The sequence below is a fragment of the Tilletiopsis washingtonensis genome (genome assembly GCF_003144115.1).
Source record: "Tilletiopsis washingtonensis strain MCA 4186 unplaced genomic scaffold FA09scaffold_4, whole genome shotgun sequence".
NCBI classification, from domain to species: Eukaryota; Fungi; Basidiomycota; class Exobasidiomycetes; order Entylomatales; genus Tilletiopsis; species Tilletiopsis washingtonensis.
In genome coordinates, this window is record NW_020312001.1 from 222,845 (window position 1) to 238,576 (window position 15,732).

A 15,732-nucleotide genomic window follows, 5' to 3' on the forward strand; every position below is an offset into this window, starting at 1 on the left:
GGGTTTGCAGCGAAAGGGGGGCGCGCAACACACACACGCACGAGCAGGTCGCGCACGACGAGCAGCAGCGCCAGCTGCACCTGCGGCACGCGCGCATCCGCGACGCGGCCGAGGCCGAGATGCAGGATGCGGCGCGGCGGCGTTGGAGGAGGCGTGGTGGTGGTGGTGGTGGGGGCGGGCAGCAGCGCAGCCGGCATCGTGCTCGCCGCCGGCTGCGTGCGCAGCGCGCCCAGCTGCGCCGCCAGCGCCTCGACGTCGCCTGCCTCGTCGCTGGGCGCCACCAAGCCGAGGTGCGTGCGCAGACAAGCTGTGTGTGCGCAGGTCAGTTACGGCCCCCGACTCCTGCCCTACCAAGGCACAGGGCCCAACACACCACTCACCGCGCAGCGCCTCGCCGAGCGGCGCCTCGTCCAGCAGGCGGCGCTTGCCGAGCACGATGGCGCGGCGGCGCGCCAGCTGCGCCGCCGCTGCCGCCGCGGCGTCGGCGGGCTCAGCAGCGGCAGCAGCAGCGGCGGCGGCGGCGGCGCCGGGCCTGCGCTTGCGGCGTGCGGAGCGCAGCGGCACGTAGGTGAAGCCTGCGTCGGCCATTGCGTCGAGGGGAGAGAGCGAGAGGGAGTGGAGCGACGGTGAGGGCGAGAAGGACGAGGCGGCATGGCGCACACACGCCTCTCACTCCCGAGTCCCGCGCGCGCCGGAAACGCCGAGCTTCTCGAGGCGAGGCTTGGGCTTGGTGAGTGACTCGCCCATTCGCATCTCTGCCCCTCTCGCCCTCACCTCCTCTCCCTCGCCTCGCAGCCATGCTCTACCTCCTCGACTACGGCGCAGGCAGTGCGTGCTCCTCTGCCCCCCACGCTGCCCACTGTGCCCAGCGCTGACGCCCCCCGCCAGATGTGCGCAGCCTCGCAAACTCAATCCGCAAGCTCGGCCACGACTTTGCCTGGGTCACCTCGCCCAGCGACCTCGACCAGGCCACGGTGCGTGTGTCCAAGTGGGCACGTCCGCTGTCGCCCTTGCCCTGCTTGCTCACGCATTCTCTGCAGGCGCTGCTCTTCCCCGGCGTCGGCGCCTTTGGGCCCGCACTCGCCTCGCTGCGCGCCTCGGGCTACGCCGAGGCGCTGGCGGCCTACATTGCCTCGGGGCGCCCCTACATGGGCATCTGCATCGGCATGCAGGCGCTGTTCGAGGCGAGCGACGAGGCGCCGGGCGTCGCCGGCCTCGGCGTCGTGCCGGGCCGCGTGGCGCGCTTCGACGCCGCCAAAGGCGCCAAGAGTGTGCCGCAGATGGGCTGGAACGTGGCGCGGCCGCTGCGCTCCGACGCCGCTCACTTCGGCATCCCCGCCGCCGCCGCCGCCACGGGCTCGCAGCAGCAGCAGCAAGAGACGCACTTCTACTTTGTGCACTCCTACCGCGCCGCGTACGAGCCGGCGCTGCACCACGAGTGGGCCCTCACCACGACGCAGTACGGCGACGAGGTCTTTCTCTCCTCGGTGCGCCGCCACAACGTCTTTGCCACGCAGTTCCACCCCGAGAAGAGCGGCCGCGCCGGGCTCGAGGTGCTGCGTGCCTGGCTGGAGGGCGGCGCCGCGGCGGCGGCACAGGAGGAGGTGCGCTGGCTCGTGGACCCGCAGCACGCCGCCTCGCCAGCCGCCGCCGACGGCCTGACGAAGCGCGTCGTGGCGTGTCTGGATGTGCGCAGCAACGACGAGGGCGACCTCGTCGTCACCAAGGGCGAGAGCTACGACGTGCGCGAAAAGGCGGCCGGCGCCTCGAGCGGCGGCGTGGGCGCCGTGCGCAACCTCGGCAAGCCCGTGGCGCTCTCGCAGCGCTACTACGCCGAGGGCGCCGACGAGGTCGTCTTTCTCAACATCACCTCGTTCCGCTCCGCGGCGCTGCGCGACCAGCCGATGCTGGCCGTCGTGGAAAACGCGGCGGCGACCGTCTTTGTGCCGCTCACCGTCGGCGGCGGCATCAAGGCGAGCGTGGATCCCGACGGCACGCCGCACAGCGCAAAGGAGGTGGCCGATGCGTACTTCCGCGCCGGCGCAGACAAGGTCAGCATCGGCTCCGAGGCCGTCGTGGCCGTGCTGGAGCTGCTCGAGGCAGCCGGCGCCAGCGTGGCAGGCGATCCGGCGCTGGCAAAGGACTCGGCGCTGAGCGGCAGCACGGGCATCGAGCAGATCTCCAAAGCGTACGGCGCACAGGCCGTCGTCGTGTCCATCGATCCGAAGCGCGTCTACGTCGATGCGTCCGAAGTTGCCGCGCACCCGCACGCGCGCTCCATCGTCGAGGGTGCCAAGGGCTCGCGCGACGAGGGCCGGCAGTGGTGGTACACGGCGACGATCTCGGGCGGGCGCGAGACGCGCGACCTCGACGTCGTGCAGCTGGCGCGCGGCGTGCAGCGCCTCGGCGCCGGCGAGATTCTGCTCAACTCCATCGACCAGGACGGCCAGGGCCGCGGCTTCGACCGCCTGCTCATTGATCTGGTGCGGCGAAGCGTGGGCATTCCCGTCGTCGCCAGCTCTGGTTAGTGCCTCGCTCCTCTGCCCCCCCCCCCCCCCCTTTCTCATTCTCAATGCTGACGAAGCGACATCAGGCGCGGGAAAGGCACAGCACTTCCTCGATGTCTTTGAGCCGCTGCCGCTGCGCGAGGGTGCAGCGCCCTCGTCTGTCGAGGCAGCACTGGCTGCGGGCGTCTTCCACCGCGAAGAGGTGCGCATCGAGGACGTCAAGGCGGCGCTCAAGCAGGCCGGCTTTCCCGTGCGGCGGGAAGAGGTGCTGGCCGGCGCGGGAGAGGCGGCAAAGGTGCCGGGCGTGCAGGCGTAACTTGATAGAATTCAGCTGATGGGGCGATGGTATGGAAGATGCGGAGAAGCGGGATGAGACAGGGAGGAGATGAACGGATGAGGCTGGAGCGCGACGATGTGGGTGAGATGCTGTGCAAGAGTGCGTCTAGGTCTTCTTCTTGCCCAAGCCCGGCAGCGCGAAGACTGACGTTGAGATAGTGATCAGCGATGCACCTCGCCATTGAGAGGAAGAGCGCGCCACTCACACTCGTATATCCTCTCGCTGGGCGTGGCAAAGCCGCGCATGCCGTCCAGCACGCTGGCCCGGCTGCCGCGCGTCACGCCCACGACGGCGCCGGCCTCATCGACGATCGGGCCGCCCGAGGAGCCGGCGGGCGGAAAGGAGGTGTGCAGTGTGGGCGCGTGCGAGGGCAGCAGCTGGAAGTCGAGCGAAGAGAGGTCGTCATACGTGCCCGTCTGCAGGTGCAGCTGTAAGCGCGGAGAAAGAGTGAGGCAGGCGGACAGCGCGCGACGCACCCGTGCTTCCTGGCCCATCGGGTCCTTGTACTCCACCAGCCGCGCCTCGCCCCAGCGGCGCCGTGCCTGCAGGCGCTGCATCTGTTCTGCACGCTTCTCGTCGTGCTCCACGCGCGCGTCGTCTGCCGTGCTGACGTCTGCCTCAAAGGCCGTGAACGTCGAGACGTGCAGATGCGTGCCGACCGTGGCGGGGTAGGGCGAGATGGGCAGTGTGCGAATCGGCGCGGCAGAGACGTCTGGTGCGCCGCCGACGGGCGCGCCGAGCTGCAGCAGCAGCAGATCGGCGCCGACTTGCGAAGAGAGCACGCGCGAGATGGGCAGCACGGAGCCGCGGCGCGTCAGGACAAAGGCGACGGACGCGCCGTCCGAGTGGTTCGTGGAGGAGTGCAGCGGAGTGCGCGGCAGGGCGCTCTGGAGCTGCGGGGTAGCGGATCGTGAGCCACCCATCTCAGCGTGGAGGTCAGCTTGCGCTGCTTACCGTGTGCGCGCATGTCACGATCAGCGCTCCACCCTGCCCGTCGGCCAGCGCCTCGCCGCCCTCGACGCCAAAGCCAGAGCAGAGCGAGATGCGCTCCTGGCCGCGTGCGCCGTCCACGCCCGCCACGTACGCCACCAGCAGCACGCCGTCGTCGGCAGCCGCCTGCGCCGGCTTGACACGGCGTGCGTCGGCGGGGCGCGACTCGTAGCGCAGCTCAAAGTCCATCACACGCCCCGCGTGCTCCTCCATCTCGGCCAGCAGGCGCGGCAGCACGCGTGCGTCGCCCTGCTGCTGTTGCTGCTGCTGCTGCGCCTGCGCGGCGTGCAGGCTGCGCGCAATGGCGAGGATGCGCTCGTCGAGCGGGTTGGGTGCGCTGCGGTCGAGCGGATGCGGCTTCTCGCGCGGCAGAGCCGGCGGCGGCAGCGGCGGCTCGGGCGCGATGAAGGCGCCCTCGAGCTCGAGGTTGCGCGTGGGGATGGCGTGCAGCGGCGACGGCCGGCGCGTGGCGCCACTGGACGAAGTGGAGGCGGCGGCGGCGGACGAGGAGCGGCCGCTGCTGCCGCTGCCGCTGGGGCGCAGCAGCGAGGAGAGGTCGTTGGGGTTGAAGGGGCGCGATGCGCCGGTGATGAGCTCGCGCGAGCGGAAGGCGGCGGCGTCGTCGAGCCCGGCGGCGGCGGCGAGCGAGGGCGGCGGCGGCGCGGCAACGCCGAGCAGCGCGTCGACGGACGTGCTGGGGTTGATGGGCACGGCGTAGTGGCGCACGAGGCCGGCGCGCGGCAGCCGCAGGCGGCGCGAGAGGAGCGAGGTGGCCATGCTGGGTGTGTGAGGATGGTGGTGGTGGGGTGGAAGTGGGGTGCGCAGCGCTGACTCACGGATCAGCACCCTGCCCGCCGCCATCTGATGGCAGCAGCACCGCCCCGCCCCGCCCCACAGGGACGCGCGCCGTGCTTATCGATCAAGTCGCCGCACGCCATCGCCGGCGGTGCGCGTCACACGCAAGACGCGTCAACGGACGGTATTGCGCCCCGTCGCTCTCGCGACCGTGGGAGCACGCCAGGGCTTCTCGTCGCGCGCCCCACCATCCGCACATGCCCATACAGCAGCAGCACGCGCCCGTCCGCCGTCGTCCCGGCCTCCATCTCGAGCATCCCTCGGCGCACCCTCTGCTCCTCGCCCTCTCGCGCACCCTCCCTGCGTCGCGCCCACCTACACTCCTGCTGCTCGTCCGCGCTGCGCCGCCTCGCCGCGAGCCGCCCTTGTGCAAGGAGCACGCGGCTCAGGCGACCCCGCAGTCCGACTGCGCGTTCGGCCTCCCGTGGCGTCACGTCTCGCAGGTCTGCCAGCCCTCGAGCTCGCGGCCGTCGCAGACCGTCCAGTGCGCGAGCCTCGCCCGTTGCGAGTGTCCTGCGGCCGTGTCCAGCGCTCACGCCGGTCCGCTTGACTGCGTCTCGGCTGCTGCAGCGCTCTGCCAGTAGCGCCTCACCCCGTGCCTGCCTGCTGCTGCGCACTGCGTGGCGCTCTTGACTGCCCAGCATGGCCGCGCATGGCCGCTTCACCGAGAGCGCTGCCAAGCAGCGCATCGTGCGCGAGGTGCAGTTTGGCGTCATGAGTCCTGATGAAATCGTGAGTGCGGCGCCCCTGCCCTCGCTTGCCCCTCTGTGCCACGCGCAGCGGTGCAAGCAGGCAGCGCTAAACGCATTGTCTCTCCGTCTCGCCAGCGCGCCATCTCCGTGCTCAAGATCGACTCGCCCGAGACGCTCGACGAGAACGGCAAGTACAAGGTCGGCGGCCTCTCGGACCCGCGCCTGGGCACCATCGACCGCAACTACAAGTGCCAGACGTGCGGCGAGGGCATGAGCGACTGTCCCGGCCACTTTGGCCACATCGAGCTCGCGCGGCCCGTCTTCCACAACGGCTTCCTGAAGCTCGTCAAGAAGATCCTCGAGTGCATCTGCATTCACTGCGGCAAGCTGAAGAGCGACGAGGTGAGTCCTTCTGGGCATGCGTGCGAAGCGAGCGCGCCTGACGCGTGGGTGGCGGCAGGACACGGACCCGATCTTCAAGCAGATCATGGACCGCACGCGCGGGCCCAAGCTGCGCGGCCGGCGGCAGAAGCTGGTGTGGGACCACTGCTCCAAGATCATGCTGTGCGAGCCCGACGCGCCCAAGGACGAGGACAATGCGATGCTGGACGACGTTGAGCCTGCGGGCCACCACGGCTGCAACCATGCGCAGCCGCTGATCCGCAAGGAGGGCCTGAAGCTCTTCACGGTGTACCGCAAGGGCAAGGGCGACGACGAGGAGGGCGGTGGCGAGTCGTCGAAGATCTCGCAGCCCGAGAAGAAGGCGCTGCCGGCCGGCGAGGCGCTGCAGATCCTCAAGAAGATGAGCGACGAGGACATTGAGCGCATGGGTCTCTCGACCATCGACGCGCGCCCCGAGTGGATGATCCTCTCCGTCTTTCCCGTGCCGCCGCCGCCGGTGCGGCCCGGCGTGGCCGAGGGCGGCGCGGGCAAGGGCGAGGACGATCTGACGTACAAGCTGGCCGACATCATCAAGGCGTCGGTGCAGCTGAAGAAGTTCGAGTCCGAGGGCGCGCCGGCGCACATCGTGTCCGAGTTCGAGGACCTGCTGCAGTTCCACTGCGCCACGTACATGGACAACGACATTGCGGGCGTGCCGCAGGCGCTGCAGAAGACGGGCCGGCCCGTCAAGGCGATCCGCGCGCGCCTGAAGGGCAAGGAGGGCCGGCTGCGTGGCAACCTGATGGGCAAGCGCGTCGACTTCTCGGCGCGCACCGTCATCACGGGCGACCCGAACCTCGAGCTCGACCAAGTCGGCGTGCCGAAGAGCATCGCGCGCAACTTGACCTACCCGGAGAAGGGTGAGTGGCGCGGGCTGCGCCGCGCTGCATGTGCGAGGCTGACACGCGCCCGCAGTGACGCCGTACAACATCTCGTACCTGCAGGAGCTCGTGCGGCGCGGCCCCAACGAGTGGCCGGGCGCGCGCTACGTGATCCGCGACAGTGGCGAGCGTGTCGACTTGAAGTACAACCGGCGCGGCGACATGGCGCTGCAGTTCGGCTGGACCGTCGAGCGGCATCTCAAGGACGGCGACTTCATCCTCTTCAACCGCCAGCCGAGTCTGCACAAGATGAGCATGATGTGCCACCGCGTCAAGCTGATGGACTTCTCGACCTTCCGCCTCAACCTCTCCGTCACGCCGCCGTACAATGCCGACTTCGACGGAGATGAGATGAACTTGTGCGTCGCCCATGCGCCGACACCCCAGGCCACTTGCTGACTTCCCACCCGCAGGCACGTGCCGCAGAGCGAGGAGACACGCGCCGAGCTGAGCCAGATCGCGTGGGTGCCGCGGCAGATCGTCTCGCCGCAGGCCAACAAGCCGGTGATGGGCATCGTGCAGGACACGCTGTGCGGCGTGCGCAAGTTCACGCTGCGCGACTGCCTGCTCGACTACGAGGCCGTGCAGAACATGCTCCTCTGGGTCACGGGCTGGGACGGCGTGGTGCCGACGCCGTGCATCCTCAAGCCGAAGCCGTACTGGAGCGGCAAGCAGCTCGTGTCGATGTGCATCCCCAAGGGCATCAACGTCGTCGCCGGCGCCTCGCCCAACGCCACGACGTGCAACGTCAAGGACGACGGCGTCAACATCGAAAACGGCGAGATTCTCTACGGCGTCATCAACAAGAAGGTCGTCGGCGCCGTCGCCGGCGGGCTGATCCACATCATCTTCCGCGAGCGCGGCCCGGAGATCTGCCGCGACTTCTTCGGCGGCATCCAGCGCCTCGTCAACAACTGGCTGCTGCACAACGGCTTCAGCATCGGCATCGGCGACACGGTCGCCGACGACGAGACGGCCAAGAAGATCACCGACGAGATCATCCGCGCCAAGGCGGCCGTGTCGGAGCTCATCGAGCGCGCCAAGAACGACGAGCTCAAGCCGATGCCCGGCATGACGCTGCGCGAGTCGTTCGAGTCGCAGGTCAACTCGATTCTCAACAAAGCGCGCGACACCGTGGGCACGCAGGCCGAGGCGGACCTGCCCGACTGGAACAACGTCAAGCAGATGGTCATCGCCGGCTCCAAGGGCTCGTTCATCAACATCTCGCAGATGTCGGCGTGCGTGGGGCAGCAGTCTGTCGAGGGCAAGCGCATTCCGTTTGGCTTCCGCCACCGCACGCTGCCGCACTTTACGAAGGACGACTTTACGCCCGAGTCGCGCGGCTTCGTCGAGAACTCGTACCTGCGTGGCCTGACGCCGCAGGAGTTCTTCTTCCACGCCATGGCCGGACGCGAGGGTCTCATTGACACGGCCGTCAAGACGGCCGAGACGGGCTACATCCAGCGCCGCCTCGTCAAGGCCCTCGAGGACGTCATGGTGCACTACGACGGCACCGTGCGCAACTCGACGAACGCCGTCATCCAGTTTGCATACGGCGAGGACGGCATCGACGGCGCGCAGGTGGAGCGGCAGCACCTCATCACGCACACGCTCACCGACGCCGACTTCCGGCGCAAGTTCCGCGTCGACCTGGCCGAGGCCGACGGCGGCTTCCGCGACGGCACGCTGGCGCCCGGCCTGGCCGACTGGTCGCAGGAGCTGCAGGACTTGCTCGACTCGGAGTACGAGCAGCTCGAGGACGATCGCCGCCTGCTGCGCACCAGCATCTTCAAGACGGACCGCAACGACGTCTTCCTGCCGATGAACGTCGCCCGCCTCGTCGTCAATGCCAAGCAGGTCTTTGCGATCGACCCGCGCGTGCCGTCCGACCTGTCGCCCGCGGCCATCATCACGGGCCTGCGCGAGGTGCTGGAGCGCCTCGTCGTCGTGCGCGGCTCGGACAGCATCAGTGTCGAGGCGCAGTACAACGCCACGCTGCTCTTCAAGATCCACGTGCGCTCCTACTTCTCGACGCGCAACGTCATCGAGCGGCTGCGCATCAACGCGCAGGCGTACGACTGGATCCTCGGCGAGATCGAGCAGCAGTTTGCGCGCTCCGTCGTGAACCCGGGCGAGATGTGCGGCACGCTGGCGGCGCAGAGCATCGGCGAGCCGGCGACGCAGATGACGCTCAACACGTTCCACTACGCCGGTGTCGCGTCGAAGAATGTCACGCTCGGCGTGCCGCGCCTCAAGGAGATCATCAACTGCGCCGAGAACATCAAGACGCCCTCGCTCACCGTGTACCTCACGCCCGAGTACAACCAGTCGGAGGAGACGGCCAAGGCCATCACGGCCAACCTGACGCACACGACGCTGCGCACCGTCACCGAGGCCGTCGAGATCCACTTCGACCCCGACCCGTCGGCGACGCAGATCGAGGAGGACAAGGACTTCGTCGAGGCCTTCTTTGCCATCCCCGACGAGGAGGTCGAGGCGTCGCTGCCGAGCCAGTCGTCGTGGCTGCTGCGTCTGATCCTCAGCCGCAAGGAGATGCTCAACGCCGAGCTCACCATGGCCGAGGTGGCGGCCAAGGTGTCGCAGATGTTCGGCGCCGACATCTTCGTCATGCACTCGGAGGACAACGCCGAGCGCCTCGTGCTGCGCATCCGTGTCGTCGACCACGACCCGAACAAGGAGACGTTTGGCGAGGAGGATGCGTTCCTGCGGCAGCTGGCGGCGCAGATGCTCTCCGACATCAACCTCAAGGGCGTCAAGGGCATCCACAAGGTGTTCATCGTGCACCAGGAGAAGACGTACCAGCGCATCAACACCGACTCGGGCGCCTGGGAGCCGGTACGCGAGTGGGTGCTCGACACCGACGGCAGCAACCTGCACGAGGTGCTGGCCGTCGAGGGCGTCGACAAGGTGCGCACCATCTCAAATAACTGCGTCGAAATCTACCGCACGTTCGGCATCGAGGCGGCGCGCAACTCGGTGCTGCGCGAGGCCAAGGCGGTGATTGAGTTCGACGGCTCGTACGTCAACTACCGCCACCTGGCGCTGCTCTGCGACCTCATGACGACCGGCGGCAAGCTCATGGCCATCACGCGCCACGGCATCAACCGTACGAACCAGGGCGCGCTGATGCGCTGCACGTTTGAGGAGACCGTCGAGATTCTCATGGACGCCGCGTCGATGGGCAACCTGGACGACTGCAAGGGCGTGGCGGAGAACGTGCTGCTCGGCCAGATGGCGCCGATGGGCACGGGTGCCTTCGAGGTGTGCCTCGACGTCGAGATGCTCAAGGACGTCATCGTCGACTACCGCATGCCGGTGCAGGCGGCGATGCAGGCCGCGCTCGACCCGACCGGCTCCAAGACGCCCGGCGGCTCCATGACGCCGTACGACTCGTCGAGTCCCAACGGCGAGAGCTATGCGATCCAGGACGGCGGCAACTTTGCCTTCTCGCCCATGGCGCTGCCGCAGGACCAGTTCAACGACTACCTCGCGCCGGGCATGACGCCGATGCGCACGCCCATGGGCGGCATGTCGCCCGGCGCCGGCCTCGGCTATTCGCCGACGAGCCCGATGGGCTACTCGCCCGCGAGCCCGGCGTACGCCACGTCGCCCGCCCTCGTCAGCCCGTACGTGCGCGGCGGTGCCGGCGGCACGTCGCCCGGCTACTCGCCCACGTCTCCGCGCATCCACTTCGGCGCCACGTCGCCGAACTTCTCGCCTAGCAGCCCGAGCTTCTCGCCCGCCAGTCCGTCGTACAGCCCGCTCTCGCCGCGCGCCGGCGGACGCGCCGGCCTCACGTCGCCCGGCTACAGCCCGACGTCGCCGCAGTTCTCGCCCACGTCGCCGACGATGCGCGGCGCCGGCGGCATGGCTGCGTCGCCGCGCTGGAGCCCGACGTCGCCGTCCTTCTCGCCCACCTCACCCGCGTACTCGCCGTCGAGCCCGCGCATGGGCGCCATGGCCACGTCGCCCTCCTACAGCCCCACGTCGCCCTCGTACAGCCCGACGTCGCCGTCCTACTCGCCCACCTCACCCTCATACAGCCCCACGAGCCCGCGCTTCAGCCCGGCGTCGCCGGCGTACCACCCGACGAGCCCGAAGGCCTACAGTCCCGCCAGCCCAGTCTTCTCGCCGACGAGCCCCGGCGCTCCTGGCGCGCCCACCGGCGCCGCCAGCCCGGCGCGCCGCTCGCGCTTCCAGGAGCGGAGCGCATGGCAGAACGGCGCCAACTCGCCGGGTGCCCGGCGATGAGCACCGCGCCGCGACGCTCTTCTCTCCTTCCTGCCAGCCCTCATTCCCCCCCTCTCGCTTCCGGTTCTCCATCGCAAAACCACGCACACCTCACTCATATGATCTCACGCCTCGTGTAAAGCTAGCTCCTCGTGTGGCTCGAAATGCGAATAGCCATCCACGAAGCGGAGCGTCCCAGCTCACAGCTGCTTGCCGGCGCCGCGCCGCGGACAAGGCGCTCGCAGGCCTGAGCTCGGCTTTCCGCGTGCCTCGCATCTCGACTCAATCTGCTCTCCTTTCACGCCCCTCCACCGACACAGCTGTCCTTTCATCGATCGCTTGATAGAGTGCGCAACGAAGTACAGGAAGGCTGGCATTCCGCAGCTGGATGTCGCCTCACTTCGTCGGCGCGACGTACACGACAATGGCCCACTTGCCGTTGACGCGCCACTTGGCGTCCTCGGCCTCGACCCACTTCTCCTTCTCCTGCGTGAGGCCGGCGCACACGTCGGCCTTGCACGTGCGCAGCACCAGCGTCGCAAAGTGGCCCGCGAGCGGACCCATGGCGACGGCGAAGGGCGTGCTGTTCGGCCAGCGTGCGTCCGAGACTGAGGCCGGCGTCAGTAAGTTGAAGTGAGGGCAAAGCCGAGAAGACTCACGCAGCTTGCGCGTGTTCAGGTCGCCCTTGAAGATGACGAGCTTGGACTTCTTGAGCTCGGCGAGCAGCTCGGGCGCAGCCGTCGGCAGGTCGGCGAAGCTCTGCGCGGATGTGCGTGTCAGCTTCATGCTCCTGCTTCCAGCCAAGCCACTTGACGCACGTGGTGGCTGCACCAGAAGCCTTCGCCGCCCGCAACCTCTGCACCGAGCGGCGTCGACGGCTCGATGGCGCACACGAAGCGTCCTGCGGCGACGTGCGCCTTCCACCGCTGCGCCAGACGCATGATAGGCGTCGACTGCGTGCCAATGTCGGGCCGGCGCGAGCGGCCGCGCTCCTCCTCGTCGGCTCCGCCTGCACTTGCAGACGAGAGCGTGTTCAGCGTCGAGCCGTCGGACGTCGACGAGGGCAGTCCAGAACGCGACGCATCCTCATTCTCCTCCTCGTAGAGCGCAGAGAAGGAGGTGACTGACGCGTCGACGACGTAGGAGCGCGAGGGCGAGACGGTCCTCGAGCGTGCGCTGCACATGAGCAGTAGTGAGCTCGGCGTTCTGCGCGCTATTCAGCGGCGAAAGACACACCTCTGGAAGTAGCTGGGGTCAAGCGCGAGGCCCATGGAGCCCTTGGGCTTCTCCATCTCGCCCGTGCGTCCCTGCGCATCCATCACGAGGCCACGCGAGCCGCGCGGGTGCGGGCTCTCGCCGCGCTTCTTGCGCTCCTCGATCTCCTCCTCGGACATCTGCAGCGCGCCGCTGCCCTTTGCTGCACGTGCCTCGCCGGACAGCACGGCGGGCGATGCCTGGAAGGCGCGCTGCCGCGACTCGGAGCGGCCACGGCTCGAGCCCGTGGCGGCGGCGGGCGAGAAGAACGTCGGCGAGAGCAGCGCCTCGAGCGTGTGCGCAAAGTCGGCGGGCGTCACGTCCGAGACGAACCAGGGCATGTTCTGCACGGCCGCAGCTTCAGCAGGGCACTCGAGGGGGGCTGCTGCTGCCACTGCTCACCTTGGGGTGGAAGACGACCTGCGTGACGTGACCAGTCGACAACAGCCAGTCGGCGCTGTGTGCCACGACTCAGCGTCCACACAGGCAAAGCATGCGCGCTTTTCACTCACAGAAGCAGGTCCGTGAGCAGCTCGAAGCCCGAATTGTCAAGCACAATGTCCACTCGGCCGTTCTCTTCGCTCTCGATGCGGGCCCATGCCTCGTCGAGCGACTCGGTGCCTGTGAGAATGAAGCGGGCGCGCTCGGCCTGCGCCTCAGCGGAGAGGCCGCCGGACTGCAGCGTCTGGATGTCGGCGTGCGAGAGCGAGGTGAGGAGCGAGAGATCGGTCTGGAGCCGAGGATGAGTGAGCGCAGGGCAGGAAGACATATGATACAAGACGCACCGCATTGCCCCAGAGCGAGGCTTGTGCGAGAAGGTGGAAGATCGTCTGACAGGTGTAATGCGTCAGCCTCACTGTCACTCTAGGCCGGTGAGCGGAGCGCACTCACGCGCCAGCCATCGCCGCTCGTCGCCGCGCGTCCGCCGTTCGAGACGGCAGCCTCTGCCTTGTGCACGAGCTCTTCGACAGTCGTGGCGAGCTGGTTGATGGCCGAGCCAGAGGAGCGGAAGGCGGAGAGCTTCTGCGAGGAGAAGGGATCGTAGCTGCCAGGAGCGCGTGAGCTGAGCCACGAGGAGCGGAGAAGCGCGGCGTGACTCACGTCTGCCAGTGCTTCGACTGCGCAAAGAAGGAGCGCAGCAGGCGGTAGAGGTAGCACTCGGCGAAGAGCCCTGGGTGCGCTGCGTGAGCTGCGCGCCGCCTTGAGGCCTCTGGAGCCACTCACACGGCGCATTGAACCAGGTCCAGCCCTCCTGCTGGAGCACGTCGTTGTAGCCGGCAGGGCTGGCGCCGCCGTCGTCGGGAATGGGCTCGAGCTTGTGGTCGCGGCCCATGTCATGCTTGAGCTTGCTGAGGCGCTCGATGATGACGGACGCCTCGGCAATCTTGTCGCTCTGCGACGAATGCGAGTAGGAGAGGGCGTGTGCGGCATTGTGCAGCGCCGAGATGACGCCGGCGAGCTGTGCACAGGCGGTGAGCTTGCGTGGCGCAGCGGGGATGCATCACGGCACGCACGATCTCGGGCCAGCGCTTTGCCGTGCTCTCGTATGCGAAGCTGCGGCGCGCGAGGGACGCGTGGAGGTGAGCGTCGCAGCGGGCCGCACATGGCGCGCAGGCCGGGTCGAGCCACTCACGACTGCTTGTCCGTCGCGCTCCAGAGCGGCACGGGCGGCGTCCAGGTGTCGGTCGGCATGCTGGCGGGCGTGGGTGTGAGGGAGGTGGTGGTGGGAAGAGAGGTGCGCTGGCAAGGCGAGGCTGGCGGCAGGACAGGCCCCTGCAGCAGCGGCGCAACTTCCAGGTACCCGGTGGGGCTTCTGGAGGGCTGGTCCGAGCGTTGCGTCACGTGCAGCGCGCACCACAGATGAGCCTCCACCGCAACGGAACGAGTGTGTCTCTCTGTCTTTCTCTCCACCGGCCCTCTTGCACGACTCGTGTCAGCACGCCCTCAGCACTTCTCTTTGCACACCTCTGCACCTCTCGCCGCACCACATCGCCCACGTGCGCTGCCCCGCTCCTGCGCCGCCGCTCTCCTCCTCGCTGCTTCCTCTCGCTCGCACGCCGTCGCAGCGCCCGCCACGATGAGCAAGGCGTCGAACAAGCGTGTGCGTCTTGCTGCACGCTTGCCTTGCCCGCATCTGCGCTCACGCCTGCTCCTCGCCGCACAGCTGGCCAAGGAGTCGCAGATGATCGCAAAGGACCCGCCGCCGTTCATCTTTGCGCGCCCGCGCGAGGACAACATCCTCGAGTGGCACTACATCCTGCGCGGCCCGCCCGAGACGCCCTTTGCTGGCGGCGAGTACTGGGGCCAGGTTATCTTCCGTAAGTGGTGCGCTGGCGGCGAGCACGAGCGAGGCGCATGCGTTCAGTGGAAGACGAGCTGGGCGGAGCGGTGAGGCGCATCTCGTGCAGATGCTGAAGTCGTGCGGCTGCGCAGCGGCCGACTATCCCTTCAAGCCGCCGGGCATCAAGATGTCGACGCCGAGCGGCCGCTTCAAGCCTGGTGCGTCGTCGTGCTCGCTGCTGCTACAGCCCTTGCCCGCTCACGCCAATTACCCCTTCACTCACAGACACCAAGATGTGCGCCATCTCTCGCGGCATGACGTGCAGTGAACACGCTGGCTGATGCGCCTGCCCACCCAACAGCTGCATGAGCATGTCTGACTTCCACCCCGGCTCGTGGAACCCTGCCTGGAGCGTGGCCACCATGTGCGTACCCTCGCCATCTACTGCCTCGCTCGCCGCACGTCGTGCTGACCGCCCTTGCGCTTTCTATTTCTCTTTGCCTTGTGGATCCCTGCAGCCTCACTGGTCTGCTCTCGTTCATGGTCTCCGAGTCGCCCGACGAGGCAGTCACTACTGGCAGCGTCAGTGCCGCCCGTGCCCTCTGCTAGTTTCTCTCGCTGACACTCCTCGCAGATCAACGCCTCCACCGCCGACCGCAAGGCCCTGGCCATTCGCTCGCACGCCTTCAACGCTGCGAACAAGAAGTTTGCCTCCGTCTTTCCCGAGTACGCAGAGGCGGAGATGCGTGAGCTGCCGAACATGGGCGAGGGTACGAAGAGCGAGGCAAAGGTGAGTGGTGCGAGCGAGGTGGACTGGCAGCAGCGGCGTGTGCGCACGTGGGGTTCAAGCTGACGCTGACGCTTCAGTCTCGAACAGTGAACGGCGCCGCTCGGCCGACTGCGCCTGGCGCAGCACCAATACGAGTGCTGCCGCCGCCGGCAGCCCGAGGCGCAGCGGCACCGCAGATGGGCGGCGCCAACGGTCTGCAGGGCGCCATGGCGACGGGCCGCGGCATGGGCTTCATCCTCCTCCTCTTGCTGCTCGCCGGACTGTTTTTGGCCAGGCTGCTCGCCTGAGCGCCTCGACATGGGAAGCTGCGGCGCGCCACTCTTTCTCTTCTCTCGCAACGGCAACAGTCCGCGCCCCCACCACTCTCTCGACACACGCGCATCCCCACTCCCTTCGCCTCGGTGTTCTTCTGCGTTTCCTTCTAATGTCACCTGATATCTCGCGAGGCGGCTC

General features: G+C 68.2%; 6 protein-coding genes across 6 annotated transcripts; 3 read left to right on the plus strand and 3 right to left on the minus strand.

Moving 5' to 3' along the window:
• Positions 1-41: 41 nt before the first annotated feature.
• Positions 42-588, minus strand: FA09DRAFT_336828 (hypothetical protein; the record flags this gene model as incomplete). Its single annotated transcript, XM_025743926.1, has 2 exons — positions 42-307; positions 381-588. Coding segments are annotated over 2 exons (474 nt in total), but the record flags the coding sequence as incomplete, so codon positions are not given.
• A 202-nt stretch (positions 589-790) lies between these two features.
• On the plus strand, positions 791-2,909 carry FA09DRAFT_328127 (putative HIS7-glutamine amidotransferase/cyclase). The gene is made up of 4 exons (XM_025741652.1): positions 791-828; positions 889-974; positions 1,041-2,523; positions 2,594-2,909. Exons 1-4 carry the CDS (start codon positions 798-800, stop codon positions 2,821-2,823), a joined length of 1,830 nt encoding a protein of 609 aa, XP_025600267.1. The 5' UTR covers positions 791-797; the 3' UTR covers positions 2,824-2,909.
• FA09DRAFT_328128 (hypothetical protein) lies at positions 2,816-4,627 on the minus strand. Its single transcript, XM_025741653.1, has 4 exons — positions 3,799-4,627; positions 3,321-3,737; positions 3,050-3,260; positions 2,816-2,987 (listed from the first exon to the last, which is right to left on the minus strand). Exons 1-4 carry the CDS (start codon positions 4,609-4,611, stop codon positions 2,950-2,952), a joined length of 1,479 nt encoding a protein of 492 aa, XP_025600268.1. The 5' UTR covers positions 4,612-4,627; the 3' UTR covers positions 2,816-2,949.
• Positions 4,628-5,462: 835 nt separating this feature from the next.
• FA09DRAFT_201176 (beta and beta-prime subunits of DNA dependent RNA-polymerase) lies at positions 5,463-11,138 on the plus strand. Its single transcript, XM_025739441.1, has 4 exons — positions 5,463-5,783; positions 5,842-6,682; positions 6,738-7,062; positions 7,117-11,138. The coding sequence occupies exons 1-4, from the start codon at positions 5,652-5,654 to the stop codon at positions 10,973-10,975; spliced, it is 5,157 nt and encodes a 1,718-aa protein (XP_025600269.1). The 5' UTR covers positions 5,463-5,651; the 3' UTR covers positions 10,976-11,138.
• A 136-nt stretch (positions 11,139-11,274) lies between these two features.
• On the minus strand, positions 11,275-13,959 carry FA09DRAFT_328129 (DUF89-domain-containing protein). Its single transcript, XM_025741654.1, has 12 exons — positions 13,842-13,959; positions 13,723-13,762; positions 13,433-13,667; positions 13,310-13,379; positions 13,100-13,253; positions 12,994-13,038; positions 12,721-12,938; positions 12,611-12,665; positions 12,191-12,552; positions 11,773-12,130; positions 11,614-11,713; positions 11,275-11,562 (listed from the first exon to the last, which is right to left on the minus strand). The coding sequence occupies exons 1-12, from the start codon at positions 13,898-13,900 to the stop codon at positions 11,351-11,353; spliced, it is 1,908 nt and encodes a 635-aa protein (XP_025600270.1). The 5' UTR covers positions 13,901-13,959; the 3' UTR covers positions 11,275-11,350.
• Positions 13,960-14,285: 326 nt separating this feature from the next.
• Positions 14,286-15,725, plus strand: FA09DRAFT_358763 (UBC-like protein; the record flags this gene model as incomplete). Its single annotated transcript, XM_025745007.1, has 8 exons — positions 14,286-14,309; positions 14,373-14,526; positions 14,642-14,707; positions 14,775-14,784; positions 14,851-14,913; positions 15,008-15,071; positions 15,124-15,279; positions 15,357-15,725. 8 exons carry the CDS (start codon positions 14,286-14,288, stop codon positions 15,564-15,566), a joined length of 747 nt encoding a protein of 248 aa, XP_025600271.1. The 3' UTR covers positions 15,567-15,725.
• Positions 15,726-15,732: the final 7 nt, after the last annotated feature.

Excerpts from the sequence above, each read along its gene's own strand:
- FA09DRAFT_328127 (XM_025741652.1), top strand. The coding sequence starts at position 798 with ATGCTCTACCTCCTCGACTACGGCGCAGGCA. Across the intron at positions 975-1,040 it reads GCGACCTCGACCAGGCCACG|GCGCTGCTCTTCCCCGGCGT; the intron begins GTGCGTGTGTCC and ends CATTCTCTGCAG. Across the intron at positions 2,524-2,593 it reads TCCCGTCGTCGCCAGCTCTG|GCGCGGGAAAGGCACAGCAC; the intron begins GTTAGTGCCTCG and ends AAGCGACATCAG.
- FA09DRAFT_328128 (XM_025741653.1), bottom strand. The coding sequence starts at position 4,611 with ATGGCCACCTCGCTCCTCTCGCGCCGCCTGCGGCTGCCGCGCGCCGGC. Across the intron at positions 3,261-3,320 it reads CGATGGGCCAGGAAGCACGG|ACGGGCACGTATGACGACCT; the intron begins GTGCGTCGCGCG and ends CTGCACCTGCAG. Across the intron at positions 2,988-3,049 it reads CAGCGAGAGGATATACGAGT|TCTTCGCGCTGCCGGGCTTG; the intron begins GTGAGTGGCGCG and ends TCTCAACGTCAG.
- FA09DRAFT_201176 (XM_025739441.1), top strand. The coding sequence starts at position 5,652 with ATGAGCGACTGTCCCGGCCACTTTGGCCACATCGAGCTCGCGCGGCCC. Across the intron at positions 6,683-6,737 it reads CTTGACCTACCCGGAGAAGG|TGACGCCGTACAACATCTCG; the intron begins GTGAGTGGCGCG and ends ACGCGCCCGCAG. Across the intron at positions 7,063-7,116 it reads GACGGAGATGAGATGAACTT|GCACGTGCCGCAGAGCGAGG; the intron begins GTGCGTCGCCCA and ends TCCCACCCGCAG.
- FA09DRAFT_328129 (XM_025741654.1), bottom strand. The coding sequence starts at position 13,900 with ATGCCGACCGACACCTGGACGCCGCCCGTGCCGCTCTGGAGCGCGACG. Across the intron at positions 13,380-13,432 it reads GACCTGGTTCAATGCGCCGT|GGCTCTTCGCCGAGTGCTAC; the intron begins GTGAGTGGCTCC and ends CAGCGCACCCAG. Across the intron at positions 12,553-12,610 it reads AGGTCGTCTTCCACCCCAAG|AACATGCCCTGGTTCGTCTC; the intron begins GTGAGCAGTGGC and ends GCGGCCGTGCAG.